Source organism: Maniola hyperantus, chromosome Z, assembly GCF_902806685.2.
Source record: "Maniola hyperantus chromosome Z, iAphHyp1.2, whole genome shotgun sequence".
Lineage (NCBI taxonomy): Eukaryota > Metazoa > Arthropoda > Insecta > Lepidoptera > Nymphalidae > Maniola > Maniola hyperantus.
Genome location: NC_048564.1, coordinates 15,744,602 through 15,762,881, shown reverse-complemented (window position 1 = coordinate 15,762,881; position 18,280 = coordinate 15,744,602). Strand labels below are relative to the sequence as shown.

The window sequence follows — 18,280 nt, the reverse complement described above, 5'->3', positions numbered from 1 at the left end:
CAATCGTTGTCATTTGCGAGTTTAACCTACCATAACCAAGTAATCATTCTCATTAGGAACGACGCGCAACGTTTCGTACTAGGGTAGGTATTATTATCCATACTATTATTATCAGTGATGTGATAATAAGGCTATGACAATTATAAATGCGAAAGTGTGTCTGTCTGTTTGTCTGTCTGTCTGCTACCCTTTCACGAGTCAAGAGCTTTCCGTTCCGGGGCTTGCATACCGGGGGAGGACATAGGCTACTTTTTATATTTTTTATGTCTGTTATAAGACCTACATACCTGCCCATGATTCTAGGTCAACGGGAAGTACCCTGTAGGTTTCTTCACAGACCGACGAACAGACAGACAACAAATAAGGGTTCCGTTTTTCCTTTTGAGGTACAGAACCCTAAAAATTAAAAAAGTGCATATTGGGATATCTTGTAAAATGGTACGGAACCCTTTGTGTACGAGTCCGACTCGCCTTGACCAATTTTTTAATCATCACAACATGGCCTGTACAAAGAACCATGACTGATCACGTGTGTAAGATAAGTAGTTTAAAAACAAAGCAAAGACATCCATAATACCTACATATTATTTATAATATTCTCATACCTACTGGCGCCAACGACTGGCCATCTGTTTACGATACAAAGCCGTCCGCACATTGATCAGCAGCCCTACAGCGTATCCCAGTACACATGTATCTATATATGTAGGTATATGAAATGAAAAGGTGACTGACTGACTGATCTATCAACGCACAGCTCAAAATACTGTAAGGATCAGGCTGAAACTTGGCATGCGGATAGCTATTATGATGTAGACATCCCCTAAGAAAGGATTTTTGAAAATTCAATCTCTAAAGGGGTAAAACAGGGGTTTGAAATTTGTGTGGTCCACGCGGACGAAGTCGCGGGAATAAGCTAGTTCAGTTATATTTGGAGAAACAAAACCAGCCAAGTGCGAGTCAGACTCGCGCACCGAGGTTCCGTACTATAGAAGTAAAACGGTAAAAACTAAGGATCACTTTTACAAACCGCAAAAGAGGTTAATTTAATTGTTGATATCAAAAAAATAATGCTAGTTAGAGCATTCCAGCTTTCCTTTTATATTTTACTAGCTTATGCCCACGACTTCATCGGCGTGGATTACACACATTTCGAACCCCTATTTTACTCCCTTAGGGGGTTGAATTTTTTAATTTTTAAAAATCCTTTCTTAGCGGATGCCTACGTCATAATATCTATCTGCATGCCATTTTTTAACCCGATCCGTCCAGTAGTTTCTGCTGTGCGTTAATAGATCAGTCAGTCAGTCAGTCATCTTTTCCTTTGATATATTTAGATAGGTATATAATATATATAGATAGAAGTTAGAGATTTAACGCGCGATGTACGTGTTTTGTGTGACAGTACCTTAACCGTACATTTAAACAAAGAGTTCATATTTTAAAGCGAGTTGGAGTCAGCTAAAAGGCTTTTATGTTTACATTATGATTTGACGACCTCCCTGGCGCAGTGGTGAGCGCTGTGGTCCTAATAGTGGGAGGTCCCGGGTTCGATTCCTGGCAGGGGTTTGGAATTTTATAATTTCTTAATTTCTGGTCTGGTCTGGTGGGAGGCTTCGGCCGTGGCTGGTTACCACCCTACCGGCAAAGCCGTGCCGCCAAGCGATTTAGCGTTCCGGTACGATGCTGTGTAGAAACCAAAGGGGCATGGGTTTATTAAAAACTGCCATACCCCTTCCAGGTTAGCCCGCTATCATCTTAGACTGCATCATCACTTACCACCAGGTGAGATTGCAGTCAAGGGCTAACTTGTATCTAAATAAAAAAAAATCATCCACGTAATAGTGTTTGCATTCGATTTTCTACTTTGTTTTATAGTTAGCCCACGACAAAGGTTCACACTACAGTCTATAAATCCCGCAAATTGCTATTGCACTGGAACCATGTCTCATTAACATCTAAATGACGTCATTCTGACTTCATTTGCCTATATTTAAGTAAAAATATACTATCAGCTCGAAACTCCAATCTAGTACTGACGTCACTAAAATGGCGGCCACGCACATTGGCAATTTGCGGGACTAATACACAAAGTACATATTTTGCCTCTTAAATATGCTATTTTCTTGTACTAAGTAGTAAGTACGATAGTAACGCCTATGTGTTCGCTAGGCACGCGGGATTTCTAGTACTAGACATTTCTCAGACATGTTATTGTTATTCTAAGGTTGTTAATAATAACAAAGCCAGTCGGGCGAAGCCAGTCAAAACATAGAACATTCAACATTGTAAAGACGTGGCTGTCTAGCGTCTAATAAATATTATAACATCGATGGTACAAAATCAAAGAGATTTATCATTTACACTAGCTTATGCCCGCGATTTCGTCCGCGGGAACTACACGAATTTCAACCTCCTATTTTACCCCCTTAGAGGTTGAATTTTTAAAAATTCTTTTTTAGCGGATATACCTACTAGGTCATATTAATGCATGCCAAATTTCAGCCCGATTGATCCAGTGGTAATTGAGCTGGGAGTTGATAGATCAGTCAGTCAGTCAGCTTTTCCTTTTATATAGTAGGTATATACCTATATAGATTATAGGATAGAGTGGACACGCGACGTTGAGTCGCGATAGCGCATGTTGGTATAGGTAGACTTTGCTCAGTTTCTCTACGCGATCAAATCAGAAATAAGAAGAACCGTAGAAGTGCGAAGACGAACAAGTGGCAATGAAATGAAATGAAATGAAATGAAATGAAATGAAATGAAATGAAATGAAATGAAAATCTTTTTTATTCATATAAACTTTTAAAAGTGCTTACGAATAGTCGGATGCATCTACCACTGGTTCGGAATGCCTTTCCTGCAATGGGTACAAAGTTCTAAAAACCGATAGACGTTCCATTCCCAAGGTGCTGGAACAGCGACCTCGCATTGGAAAACTCAGCATGGGCAGATCCCTCACGTGCCCAGATGGGATCAAACTAGTCGCCCGCTGGATCCAGGTTTGGCTGTAATCAGCGACCCATTGACAGCTCACTACTGAGAACTGGTTTCCACTCAAAATGAGAAGAGTTTAGGCCATAGTCTGCCACGCTGGCCCAGGCTGGATTGGCAGACTCCACACATCGTTGAGAGCACTATGGAGAACTCTCAGGCATGTAAGTTTTCTTCACAAAGTTTTCCTTCACCGTTAAAGCAAGTGATATTCAATTGCCTTCTAAAAATTAGAAGTGCGTGCCCGGGATCGAACCCCCGATCTCCTGAATCATGGCCATCGTCTTAACTTCTTCGCTTGAGGAAAGCTTCTTAGCTAGGTCCGCTATATGTATATACCTAATTATATTATGTTAAGTACCTATTAAATTTATTATTTTTAAATAGGTACTACACTACATACAGCCTTCTTGCACTTTATGTGATGGATAATAATAGGGGAAGATAATATCATCTTTTCACAGATAATAACAAAACAATTGCGATTGTATGTTGTTGTATGAAAACAAATAACTTCTTATTCAACCTCGTTTATGTATGTATCTTCATTATCATCATCATCATCATCATCAAACGATAGACGTCCACTGCTGGACGTAGCTTTCTTATAAGGCCCATAGTTAGCGACCATGTCTCGGATCCATATGTCATCACTGGCAACACGCACTGTTCGAAGACTTTGGTCTTCAAGCACATACAATACCCGGCAGAAAATAATGTAATTACATCAACCTTTAGAATTAGATTTCCGCTTTGTAGAGCGTTGCCTCTGCCACTCGTACCTATGTGCCGTTTTGTCGGTCCCAACGACTGAGACAATGCTCTACAAAACCGCTCTCTCTAAATCTCTTTCTAAAGGTCGATGTACATTATTTTCTGCCGCGTAGGTACTGTACCACCCTTACTCTGTGCTAGTGCTATCCTGTTATGCAGGTAACATTTTGAAAAAGATCATCATCGTCATGATCAACCCATCGCCGGCTAACTACAGAGCACTGGTCTCCTCTTAGAGTGGTTTTGGCCATAGTCTACCACGCTGGCCATGTGCGAATTGGACTACGCACACCTTTGAGAACATTATGGAGGACTCTCAGTCATGCAGGTTTCCTCACGATGTTTTCCTTCACCGTTAAAACAAGTGATATTTAATTACTTAAAACGCACAATAGCTCCGAAAAGGTTAGAGATGCGTGAACGGGATCGAACCCCCGACCTCCGATTAGAAGGCGGACGTCCTAACCACTAGGCTATTACAGGCACTATATATACTATACTATCTCACTGTGCCTTGTGCAATGTGCGCACAAGGCACAGTGAGATAGTACTTAGATACTAATTTTCGACATGTCACTTTAGAGATTTGTATACAACCGAATTAGTACCACTTAAATACCTACGGCCATGAGGCATCCTATTTTATTAGGTTACATGGCTAGTCTAGTAACAAAATAGCCATAAAGCTAAGCGTACACCGGGCTCAGGCTCGCGCAGCGTTTTTCGACATTGTGCACCATAATTCAAAAATTATTAATTTATTTATTTTATTTTTATTTTTATGTACTAAAATTGTAGTTACAAAGTAATAATAAATTAAGTTACATTGGAAATGCTTATCTCTAAACAGAGATTTCTTCCAGCTTCCCATTCAAGGTTGAGAGTAAGGCGTATCAAGAAGTGGAATAGGTCTACGGTACTAGAATCTAATAAACTAATAAATATCTTATAATATATTATGATGGGTACATAAAAATAAATAAAAATCGGTTTTAGAATGCACAGGTGAAAACGTTTCATATGATACCCCATTTGATGTAGTTATCTTACTTCGAAAATTGAAAATACTAATTATTACTTCCTGACCACAAATTATTATTTTTTGTGTCATGTAACCACAAATTCACGGTTTTCAGCCTGCCAAATTTCATAATTCTAGGTCAACGGGAAGTACCCTGTAGGTTTCTTGACAGACCGACAGACAGACAGACAACAAAGTGATCCTATAAGGGTTCCGTTTTCCTTTTGAGGTACGGAACCCTAAAAAAGCAATGGGTATGCAGCCTAACGCTCCTCGCTACTCGACACCAGCTCTACACTCGTAGTTTTAATTGCTACGACCGTGGAATCACAATCCACGTCCAGCGCCCACTAAGCCCAAAGGAATGTTTACTACCTTGTCACCGTACAAATAACAAGCTTATCGGGGGCACACGGACCAAAACAAAAGATAATTAATGATAATTAGTGATAATCCGAATATGAATTTGTCCCATTCGGTGTCGAGACCCTTGGTCCGTGAGGTCCTAGCGCTATAAGACTTTTTAAGGAAATAGCAAAAAGGTTAGTCGACATCACAGCAGAATTAGCCTAGCTATTCAAAGGGGGAACGCTGCCAGTATCTTCGGAACCTTGCCTAAAGGGACTCCTTTTAATAATATATTTTAGTTTTAATATTATATTTTTAAGGTTTTAGTTTTAGTTTAAATTATTAATTAATTAACTTTTAATTCGAATAATACCCAATAATGTAATGTTTATATAGATATAGGAATGTGCAGCGCCCAGACAAGTCGACATGACTAAGGGTTTAAGAACCTATGTAAATACCATACCATGATAAAAATAATAATATTTGATATGGAAATAAATATAATTTTTTTTTTATCAATGGTAATTAATAACTTTTAATTTGTATCTTTTTAAAAAATTAATGATTAAACGAACTTACCTGTAAGTGAAGTTCTATCATAATTATACGAAGGCATCGTACGAAGAGATTATATACACTAGGTATTTCAAAATGTGAAGCTAGATCGGACCAATATTTGTCTAGCATTTCTTTTAATATAATATTATCTCGATTCTTGAGTACGAGGCATGAAGTATAACTCTAGATATATGTACATGGTACCACTGAAATAGACTATGTACAAATACGCTGGAAGAGGTGTGCCATACAAAATGACAGTTATTTTTATGCCAATTCCAAGCGCCAGTTACGTAAGCGGCAGCCAGAAGGAATTTTGAAGGAAACGAAGATTTAGAATTTTGAATTTTATGGATAAGTAGCATGAACCGTTTTAATTGAATAAAGACGCACTTTGATATCTAGTGGTTTAATAGATACAAACACTTCATAATATAACAAACTGTGGAGGTTTTCTCATACCGATACAATCACAATAATAATTATAACCTATTGAGGCTTACTTATGCTTCCACTAGACGATAGGTTTTGCTGTCGGTTGTGACAGACGGATAGCTACTTCTGCATTACCGTACATTCGCAGATATTCATCATCATCATCATCAACCAATAGACGTCCACTGCTGGACATAGGTCTCTTGTAGGGACTTCCACACGCTACGGTCTTGCGCCGCCTGAATCCAGCGGCTCCCTGCGACTCGTCTGAGATGTCGTCCGTCCACTTAGTGGGGGTCTTCCAACGCTGCGTCTTCCGGTGCGAGGTCGCCATTCTAGCACCTTGGGACCCCAACGTCTATCGGTTGTACGAACTGTGTGCCCTGCTCATTGCCACTTCAGCTTCGCAACCCGCTGAGCTATGTCGCAGATATTAGTATCTATGAATCTTCTAATCTCGAGGATTGTTGTCAAGGATCCTGTTTTCAAGGAACGACTGAGATTCTACCGAACAATTAGTTGTTTAAAAGCCGTACTCAGAGTCACTTAATCGTTACTTAAGTTTAGTTAAAACAAGACAGAGCTAGGTATATCTCTCACATAAATCTGTCTCGTTTTAACTCAATCTTAAGTAACGATTAGCGACTCTGAGTGCGTTTGTAAGTTCTTCCTTGAAACAGGATTCGATTCTTACCCAACACATCAAGTCGCCTGCATTCCATGTTCGCGGTTTTATACCCTATCCGCGGAATGAAGTTAACATAGAGCTATCTCTTTTTGGCTCTATCATTTTTGTACGGGTAACAGAGAGAGCGCTTTACTAACTTATCCGCGGAATGAAAGTTAGTATAGCCCTCTCTCTGTTTTTGTATGGGAATAGATAGAGAGAGCGCTATATTAACTTCATTCTCCGGATAGGGTATAAACGCTGAACGCCCAGACGATTGGTTGGTCTAACGGATGCCTTACAAGTCCAACATCGCGTGGTCAAGGCCACACAATATGCATCTCACTGGGCGAGCAAAGCAAGGTCTCCGAGTCTACTTGACACACGTCTGTCTGTATGTCTGTTCGTCTATCTGAGCCTCTGAGCTCTGTTCAAATTTCAAAATATCACTAAAATAAAATAAATTACATTTTTTACTCAATTTAATTTTTACAAGTATCAATCAAATATCATTTTTGTACGGGTATCAGAGAGAGCGCTATAACTTATCCGCGGAATGAAGTTAGTGTAGCGCTCTCTCTGTTACGTACCCATACAAATGATAGAGCCAAACAGAGAAAGCGTTTTGATAACTTCTCTCCGCGGATAGGGTATACATAAGGTTGGCATCCGTACAGTACGCGGCTGAAAGCAGCTAATGTACATCGACATGATTTTTTTTAGAAGGAGATAGCAGATTGGTAGAGCATTGTCCCTGTCATTGAGACCGACAAAACGTCACTTAAGTATGAGTGATAGATAACGCTCTACAAAGCCGAAATAGAATAGAATGTATTTTTTTATTCAAGTAAACTTTTACAAGTGCTTTTGAATCGTCAACTACTTTAATTTACCACTGGTTCGGAATGCCGTTCCTACCGAGAATAACCAGCAAGAAACTCGGCGGCTGCTCTTTTCAAATGATCAATTTACAATATTATTATAATGTCATGATGTACATTACTTTCGGCCGCGTAGGTACTGTAGAATAACTGGCATAGAATGAATGCAAAAAGCCAGACAGACAAAGCCAGACATACAAGCGCTATCTAAAAGAAGGCCTTATCCAACAATGGATGCTCACTAGCTGTTGATAATGAAGAAAGACATAAAAGAAAAACCTATTTAAGCGGAATTTATATGCGCGCAAAGACGATATTTAAACCTGTTAATTCATTCAAGAAATAATGTTATCAATCGTCTTTGTCAATGAATGTAGAGCAATACTTACATTATTAGGGTTCCGTACCTCAAAAGGAAAAAAAGGAATCCTTAGAGGATCACTTCGTTGTCTGTCTGTAGACACGAGAAACCTATAGGGTACTTCGGAATTATTTCCTGTTGACCTAGAATCATGAAATTTGGCAGGTATTTAAGTCTAGTAAGCACATGTAAAGGTAAAATCCGAAAACGATGAATTTGTAGTTACATCACAAAAAAGGTTAGTATTTTCAAATTTTAAAGTACGATCTCTATACCAAGTGGGATATCATATGAAAGGGCTTTATCTGTACATTCTTCTCTACGCATAACAGACGTCGAAGAACAAGAACAAGAAGACAGAAGAAGAAGAAGATCTGTACATTCTAAAACAGATTTATTTTTATTTTCATGCACAATAGTTTTTGATGTAACGTGCAAAATGACGAAAAATCACGACTGTAGTACGAAACCATCGGTGCGAGAGTTTGTATCGCACTTGGCCGGTTTTTTATCAATGCAAAATGTGTTACCCGATGCACTTACGGGTACAAATAAATAAGGCTGTGTATCTTATCAGTGTCTGTAGGAATTCATTCTTCAAGTGCTATCAGTTATCAAGCTGCTTTTGTTATTTGCGTAGTGTGATAAAATAGTTGTTTATGTTACAAGCAGGGTTGCCAATCATAGTAAGAATAATCAGTACCCATATTATAAATGCGAAAGTGTGTTTGTTTGTTGGTTTATTGGTTTGTTGGTTTGTCCTTCAATCACGCCGCAACGGAGCAACATATTAACGTGATTTTTTGCATGGATATAGTTCAGGGATTGTGTAAAACAGAATCAGAAGTATGCTCCTAAAAAAAGCATATTATACAGTCGAAGACTATGTAAACGATAAAAAAGTTTGGATTTGACGCGCTCCAGCAATGCACTGTAATGGCTTGTATAGTATGGTATAATAACATTGTAAATTGAAAAAACTAAAAAGAGCTACCGCCGAGTTTCTTGCTGGTTCTTCTCGGTAGGAACGGCATTCCGAACCAGTTGTAAATTAATCTACCTGACGATTCAAAAGCACTTGTAAAAGTTTACTTGAATAAAAATGTATTCTATTCTATTCTATTCAGCCACAATGTTATTATTTTCCATAACTTGCAAATTCGCATAGTTTCCAGCAAGCATGTCACATTTCGCATTGCCAATAGAAAATCACAGATATGTTACACATACCCATGGCATGCGTAAATGTATATAGATAATGTATCTAATTACGCACATACTAGAGCAGGAATGTGGTTGTTACACTCCTGCATCAATTGTTACACACTGGTTACACTATATAATAACATAAAGGAATAAAAAACATTTTGAGATAAGACTGTATTTTAGTGCATTCCATACCATCATAACTACATGTACTCGCCAAATAAAGAAGACTGTCTTTTTGTACCTATTCTACTCCCTCTACAACCTCTCGCACTGACAAAGGTTCACTAGTAGAGAGTCTCTCATAGAGATAACTTTGAAAAGTTATAGGTGCGTGCGCGGGATTAAACCCCCCACCTCCCGTATAGGAGGCGGACGTCTTAACCACTCGGCTATCATGGCTTCAACAATATATAATACGTGTCAAATGTAACTTATAATAACATGTTATTTAATCTGGACTTACCCTTAGAATTGCAATAGATTTGTTTAAATCAGCAAAAATATTACGGGCGGCAAATTGTAACTCTATCTCTTATTAATTGATGTTGCCGATTGCTAAGGGGAAGAACATACACGTGGAATTTGAGAAACTCCACCTTTTTGGAAATGGATAAAAAGTACATTTTACCGTTACTAAATGCAAAAACCTGGTGCTTTTTTTATAGTTTTTGAGAATCTATCTAGATACTAATAAATGAAATTAAAGTGCCTGTCTGTAATTTCGAAATAATTACGTCAAATTAAGCTCATGTAGTTATTTGAACTGTACCATAACTGAATTACACGTTTTTAAAATTTTTTTCTGTCTGTCGGTTTGAACGGGCTAATCTTCGGAACGGTTGAACCTATTTTGACAGGACTTGGACTCACACACAAGTAGAGGATTAACCAAAGAGTAACATAGGCTACTTTTTTGACCAACTTTAAAAAAAGGAGGAGTTGTGTTTATCTACTTATGGACACCGAAATCTCCGAGATTTCTGAACCGATTTGCGTATTTTTTTTTAATCGAGAGAGAAACTTTGTGACATTGACCCATAAAAAAATAGATTCCAACTCCTCAATCCTGATGCTGCAGGGGACCTGACCACCAAGACTGATGGGATTTAAGAAACTGTCGGTTATAAATTGCTATTGGAGGTACTTACCAAGTAAAGACTTTTTGTACTTGAGGACCCAACTCCTCAGCCCTGATGCTGTAAGGAATTGCATTCCTAAATCGTGGTGATCCCACGGGATTTTTAAAGAATCATGGTTTTACATGGTTTTATGAAAATTTGTAACTGCATCCTTGCATCTCCGGATAGGCTACTTTTTGTCCAGGAAAATCAAAAGTCCCCACGGGATTTTTAAAAATATAAATCCACGCGGGCGAAGCCGCGGGGATCAGCTAGTCATCATCATAATCGCAATTGTTGTGATTGGCTGAATTTATGATATTCTTGTTACAACAATGTATTGTAGCCAATAGTAAGCGAGCATCAACCAATCAGAGTTGATTGCGATCGTGACATTGTAGCTGTCATTCTACCGCAATCGAGCCAGTCGATGTTGATAAAATACCGCCATTGTTTGATCGTCCATACTCCATCACACAATAACGCAGTTTACGACGAAAAAGTAACCAATCAGAAATATTAGCACAATGAACTATTAAAAGTCTTTTTACCTGAATACGGCGAAGTAAAGCAAGTCCAAGGCGTTAGTTTAGGTATGTAGTTCGGTATATCTGTTTACTGTAAAGTAATTAGTATACAATCCAGTTGGGTAGGTCCAATTTCGAGAAAGAGGTCAGCCGCCGAATCCATCGCGGTTGGTCAGCGAGCTTCGAGATGTCTTCTTGTCCAAAATTGCTCAGTGCTTGAAGACCAAAGTCTTCGAACAGTGCGTGTTGCCAGTGATGACTGGATCCGAGACATGGTCGCTAACTATGGGCCTTATAAGAAAGCTCAGAGTCACTCTGCGGGCGATGGAGAGAGCTATGCTCGGAGTTTTTCTATATGATCAGAAATGAGGAGATCCTCACGCAAGTGGTTGCGAAGCTGAAGTGGCAATGGGCAGGGCACATAGTTCGGAAAACCGATTGACGTGGGGGTCTCAAGGTGCTGGAATGGCAACCTCGCACCAGAAGACGCAGCGTTGGAAGATCCCCCACTAGGTGGATGGATGATATCAGACGAGTCTCGGACTTACCCGGGCTTTTTTTAGATTTAGATACGTTTGTATGGAGAAGCACGTGTTGTATTAATTAGGTATTTGTCCTCAAAAGTTCATAATAGTTGAGATTAACATAATGCCCATCTGTGTTAATAATAAAAGGTGTTTACTAATTACTGCGCAGTCCAGATGAGTTTAACATTGGGTGCCCCTCTCTCCCCCCTTCCCCCTCACGTAAACGGCCACAAATTATAATTGCAGACGCTGATAGTGTGACGAGTGATATGGACACACACACGCGCTACTTCTGCCTATTAAGTTGTAGGTAGGTACGAGCTACGAAACTATAATATCCGTAGGTAGGTCTATACTCTATCCGCAACAAAAAACCACGTCGATCCGTCGCGTTGCTCCATTGCGACGTGATTGAAGAACAAACAAACAAACTTTTGCATTTATAATAAAGGTAGTGACTCACTACTCCCTACCACAGGAAAACCGGCCAAGTGCGAGTCAGGCTCGCGCACCGAGGGTTCCGTACTACAAGCGTATTTTTTCGATATTTTGCACGATAATTCAAAAACTAACTAACTAATCTGTTTTAGAATGCCACCGGTGAATCCCTTTCATAATATGATACCCCATTTGATAATATAGTTATCTTACTTTGAAATTATAAATACTATCTGTCCCGGCTTACTCACGTGTGTAGTCGACGTTAGCCCGACTAGTTTCGAACCCATCCGGGGTCCTTTTTCACACGTGAGTAAGCCGGGACAGATAGTATTTATAATGGAAATCACTCACGGTAGTTTAAACGCTTACTTTGAAAGTTGAAAATACTTACTAATTTTTATTATTAGTTCATGACCACAATTTTTTTTTTGTGTGATGTAACCCCAAATTCACGGTTTTCAGATTTTTCAGTATGTCTAGTCAACGAGAAGTACCCGTTTCTTGACGGACCGACAGACAGACAACAAAATGATCCTATAAGGGTTCCGTTTTCCTTTTGAGGTAGGGAACCCTAAAAATTGTCTTGTGTTTAACCGACTTCAAAGAGAAGAGGAGGTCCTCAACTATTCGGCGCGTATAGGTTTATTTTTTAGACGCAATTATCTGTTTAAGTGCGTATCCTTCCTGCAGCGGGAGTCGAACACGCACAAAAACTCGAACACTTGTGCACGGCCCCGGGATGTGCCGGGGGTGTCTTTTGGCTTTTTTCCACTCCACATGCTCAGTATTTAGGTACCTTGCGTCGACTTCCGTTTTATTCAAATACCGGAAGTTGGTGCGAACTACGATATTTTTAGGGTTCCGTAATCCGTACCTAAAAAGGAAAACAGGAACCCTTGTAGGGTCACTTCGTTGTCTGTCTGTTTGCCTGTCAAGAAACCTATAGGGTACTTCCCGTTGACCTATGAACATTTGCAGCACCCATTTCAGGAATTTGTTGATCCACCCTTGAATGACCCTTGTTGAAATCTAGTGGGAACACCGCCAAAGGGGGTTGGTTCCACAGGTTGCATGTGCGTGGAAAAAAGATCTGGCATAACGGGCGGTAGAAGTTTACCAGGCATTCAGGTCACACGAGCAGATATCCATATATCTTATGGTGTGCTCAGGTGGTGAGGGTGGAATTGCTTACGGAATACGGTGGCGTTCGGTGCGGTTGTAGAAAAAGGAGTGTGGAATGAGGTCAAACGTCTCCTCCCCACCATTCAACTCGGGCACGATTTGTACAGTTAATTAAGCGAAGAATTCTAGATTATAGAAATGCACAGCAAAGACACAAACTAGTTTCATAGCAACATAATGTGTACAAGTCCTAACATAGAAGTCGCTCGACAGTAGGGCGGAAGAGAAATCGACAGACTTACTACCGACCAGTGGCGTGCAGCTCATAGAGGCATAAACGCACTGCTTACCCTCGTTGAAAAAAATCCAATGCTTATTTTTCATTCAAACCTGCCGGAAAATAAGTTCATACCTAAATGCATACCCTGACTTGAAATCCTGTGCACGCCACTGCTACCGACTTGTTGTACGACATTAATTTCATCTAAATATATAAAAGGAAAAGATGACTGACTGACTGACTGATTGACTGACTGATCTATCAACGCGCAGCTCCAACTACTGGATGGATCGGGCTGTTTGGCATGCACATAGCTATTATGACGTAGGCATCCGCTAAGAAAGGATTTTTGAAAATTTAACCCCTAAGGGGGTGAAATAGGGGTTTGAAATTTGTGTAGTCCACGCGGACGAAGTCGCGGGCATAAGCTAGTCTACCTGATATAATAGACCGCGTTTAAACAAGCGTAGTGTGGGACGCCCTCCAGCACGATGGACCGACGATATAAAGAGGCTGGCGGGAAGTGGCTGGATGAGGAAGGCTGAGGACCGGGTGTGGTGGCGCTCTTTAGGGAAGGCCTATGTCCAACAGTGGACGTCCACAGGCTGATGATGATGATAATGATGAATTTAATCTAACATCTTTCCTTTGCCATATTTGACTATTGACGACCTCCCTGGCGCATTGGTAAGCGCTGTTGTCTTATTAGTGGGAGGTCCCGGGATCGATTCCCGGCAGGGGCTTAGAATTTTGGAAAAGCCTAGCTTACAGACAGACAGACAAACCGACAGACAGACAGACAGAGACACTTTCGCATTTATAATATTTGTATGGCTATGGGTAATGGGTATGTATGAGTGACCGACATAGCTCAACAGCTTGCGAAGCTGAATTGGCAATGGGCAGGGCACATAGTTCGTACAACCGTTAGACGTTGGGGTCACATGGTGCTGGAATGGCGACCTCGCATCGGAAGACGCAGCTTTGGAAGACCCCCCACTAGGTGGACGGTCGGACGGACGATATCAGACGAGTCGCAGAGAGCCGCTGGATTCAGGCGGCGCAATACCGTGACGTGTGGAAGTACCTACAAGAGACCTATGTCCAGCAGTGGACGTCTATCGGTTGATGATGATGATGATGGGTTTGTTAGTAGCATTAAGGATGACATACCTATAACATTTACATACAAATTCGACAGCAGTTTTGAGGAAAATAAACAAACATCGGCGCGGCGCAGGCCTCAGCCAATTAATAAACCAACGTCAGCCATTTATAAAACACAAAGTAGGTGCTTAGGTACAACATTACCTACCACAACCGCATTCAGATTATTTTGTACCTACTTGCCTATTTTACTTATGTAATACTAGATGATGCCCGTGACTTCGTCGTTTAGGTTTTTAAAAATCCCGTGGGAACTCTTTGATTTTCCGGGATAAAAAGTAGCCTATGTCCTTCCTCGGGATGTTTGCTACCTCTGTACCAAATTTCATCAAAATCGGTTAAACCGTTGGGCCGTGAAAAGCTAGCAGACAGACAGACATACACACTTTCGCATTTATAATATTAGTAAGTTAATAAACGCCTTGAAGGGCGCCAAGGCCATGTTATTATTTTATTTATTACTAGCTTATGCTCGCGACTTCATCCGCTTGGACTTCATAAATTTCAAACCCCTATTTCCCACCCTTAGGGGTTGAATTTTTAAAAATCCTTTATTAGCGGATGCCTACGTCATAATAGCTATCTGCATGCCAAATTTCAGCCCGATCCGTCCAGTAGATTGAGCTGTGCGTTGATAGATCAGTCAGTCAGTGAATCCTTTTATATATTTAGAAGAAAAAGAAGAAGGTAGCGTACTATAAAATCTGGCATTTTCCGCTAATTTTAATTACAAACTAGCTTTTGTCCGCGAGTTCGTCCTTCACAGTGCGGGTTTACCCTTAAACTCAATGGCCATTTCAAGTTAGCACACCTTGCGATATTCACCTTAACATACAATAGTTACATAGAAAAGCTGCAGGAGCCTATTATACGTAGAGTCTAAGGCACAACTGCAAAACATGCGGTTAAAGTTAGGTTAACGTTAGAGTGTACCAAAATTTCACCTTTAACTTTAATGGAGGTTTGAATCATCATCATCGACCTATTCACTAGCTGACTACTGAGCACGAGTCTCCTCTCAGAATAAGAAGGTTTTGGCTATAGTTTACCACGTAGGTACAGTTGCTAGACTTCATTCACTTTTGAGAACATTATGGAGAACTCTTTACTCAGACTGAGTCTTTACTCAGACTTACCAACTAGGACGCTGATGTTCTAACCACTAGGCTATCACCTAAATATTATACCTACCTATACCTAATATTACCTAATACGACCTAATATTATACATTGGTATATAGGTATCAGTTTGCTTTCCATAGTCTTCTTGTTAGTGATTCTACCATCTTTTAAGATCGGAATGTTAGTTAATAACAAGTAGGCAGGTTTGACTTTACGACTCTACAAGTTATTTGTTAGTAAGTACATAACTCTACAGCTATCTCTCTATTCGGCGTGCTAAAGCCTTATTACTTATAGTTTATGCATTTCACGAAGGCGAGTGGATCATGCTTGTGTTTAAGTCGTATCGGCATCGGTATACCTAGTAACTCATGTAAACGACGTAACCACAAGTAAAGTTCAGTTCAGTAAGTATTTTTGAGTTTAGTTAATTAATGTGGTTAAAGTTTATTCTTATTCAGAAAAGTCGATAAGAAGTTTAAGTTATAATAACGTTTATGAGCTTTTTTTTCTCTACTGCCATTAAAACTCAAGTAATGAAATCTTTATCTTTTCTACCAAAGGAAAAGGTGACTGACTGACTGACTGACTGACTGAATGACTGACTGACTGATCTATCAACGCACAGCTCAAACTACTGGACGGATCGGGCTGAAATTTGGCATGCAGATAGCTATTGTGACGTAGGCATCCGCTAAGAAAGGATTCTTGAAAATTCAACCGCTAAGGGGGTGAAATTAGAGGTTTGAAATTTGTGTAGTCCACGCGGACGAAGTTGCGAGCATAAGCTAGTAAGGACATAAAGTTTTAGCTTAATTAAAGTTCATAGCTTAGTTACAAGTAACTCGACATTGGGAATTCAAAATATTTTTCAGAGCTTTTTGGTCCTGTCACTATTCTAATGCTAAAACTTTATTAATTTTAGCTTAGGTACTTAGTTAAAACTTTGACTGTGAAATGATGAAATGAAGAATGAATGAAGGGATTAAAATATTATATAAATTGTTACAGTATTCGTGAATTAAAGGTGTTTTTTAGTTTTTACGAGCGTTTTTTGGATCAGCAGCCTTCTCCAAGGCTTCTGCGGCATACTAAAGTCGGAATACTACAGTCTTACTATTTGAACTAGTTCAACTTCGGCTTCGTAGGCGACAGTTCTATTGCCAACATACAGAATCCGAGGCAAAGATTAAGATTGACGATGTTTTTTTCTAAGTTTTGAAGTCTCACCTCTTTCTTGGAACTCGGCAGCGCCGGCGGTCGCCAACAAAAGCAGGATAGCCACAATCATTGCCACACAGTCACTTTAACGGCACATACTAGTTAAAAAGGGCACGATCGCGGCACAGGCACATTTGGAGACCGGTCCACAGCGGCACGTCCTACTCACTGGCAAGCGATACTCGTTTAAAGAGAGGCACGATTCGAACCCGCGGCGCGTACGCACCGCTTTGTATACTCACAGATAGTGTATGTCACAGAGGCGGCGCGGCCGCGTAGAGCGCAGTTTTATACTTAGCGCGGTCGTTTGACCGCGCTACGACCGCGCTAAGTATAAAACAAGCAAGTAGGTGGGTCCCTGATGTTAAGTGATTATCGCCACCCATACCAACACCGCTGAAGGGAGTTGGTTCCACAGTTTGCATGTATCATACATAGGTAGGTACCTTGTAGGGACTTCCACACGCCACGGTCGTGCACCGCCTGGATCCAGCGGCTTCCTGCGACTCGTCCGATGTCGTCCGTCCACCTAGTGGGGGGTTTGCAAGTGCCTGAAAAAAATTATCTGGCACAACGAGTGCTCGAAGTGCACCGGGCACCCAGGTGCTCAGGGGAAATTGCTTGCGGTGGTGTACGATGTGCTTGTAGAAAAAGGAGGGTGGGAATAAGGTCGAACAGTTCCTCAGAACACTCGCCGACACCTACAGGCGACAGAACACGCAAAGAGAGCTTACGTCTTTGTGGTGATCCAACGAGTTGCTTAGTTTGGGATTGTCCACAGGCCCGACAGCACACTTTTGAATCCGATCAAATAGAAGGATTTGGTACTGACTACCCATGGTATTTTTGAAAAATCTTAATCAACGCGGACAAAATCGCGTGCATCAATTAGTTGGGAATATATTTAAGCTTTTTATAGTCCGTACAAAATGACTTTTCACGTGCCATTTTAATTCTATGGGTCAACTGTCATGTCCAAAGTACGGTTTACGTTTAAAATATAGACTAAAATCATACTTTTGAAATGAAATTTAACACGTTAAAATGGCGCGGGAGAAGTCATTTTTACACACTATACATCACTTACCTACATCGTGCTTGAACTTTGACTTAACGATAATTCATTTTTTTTTCATTGTATTTTCCAAAGTATGAATGAATCATACTGAAGTATTTTATTAAATTATTGTTATCTTTGAATAACAAAGTAAGTATTTAATAACATTACACGTCCAGCGTTATCATACCTAAATACATCATCATTAACCGATAGACGTTCACAGCTGGACATAGGTATCTTGTAGGGACTTCCACACGCCATGGGCAGGCAGAGTTCACACATAGGCGCAAGAGCCTATGTGTGAACTCTGCCTGCCCATTGCCACTTCAGATTCGCAACCCGTTGAGCTATGTCGGTTACTCTAGTTCTCCTACGGATCTCCTCGTTTCTGATTTTATCACGGAGAGAAATTCCGAGCATAGCTCTTTCCATCGTCCG

General features: G+C 40.3%; 1 protein-coding gene across 1 annotated transcript in view; it reads right to left on the bottom strand.

Annotated features, from left to right (window-relative positions):
• The window catches only part of Egfr (epidermal growth factor receptor), a 161,080-nt gene extending 144,099 nt beyond the window's left edge, over window positions 1–16,981 (bottom strand). The window contains exon 1 of the mRNA XM_034983384.2: window positions 16,792–16,981. Within this exon, the coding sequence (XP_034839275.1) occupies window positions 16,792–16,852 (61 nt within the window). The 5' untranslated portion in view covers window positions 16,853–16,981. The remainder of the gene's footprint in view (window positions 1–16,791) is intronic.
• Window positions 16,982–18,280: the final 1,299 nt, after the last annotated feature.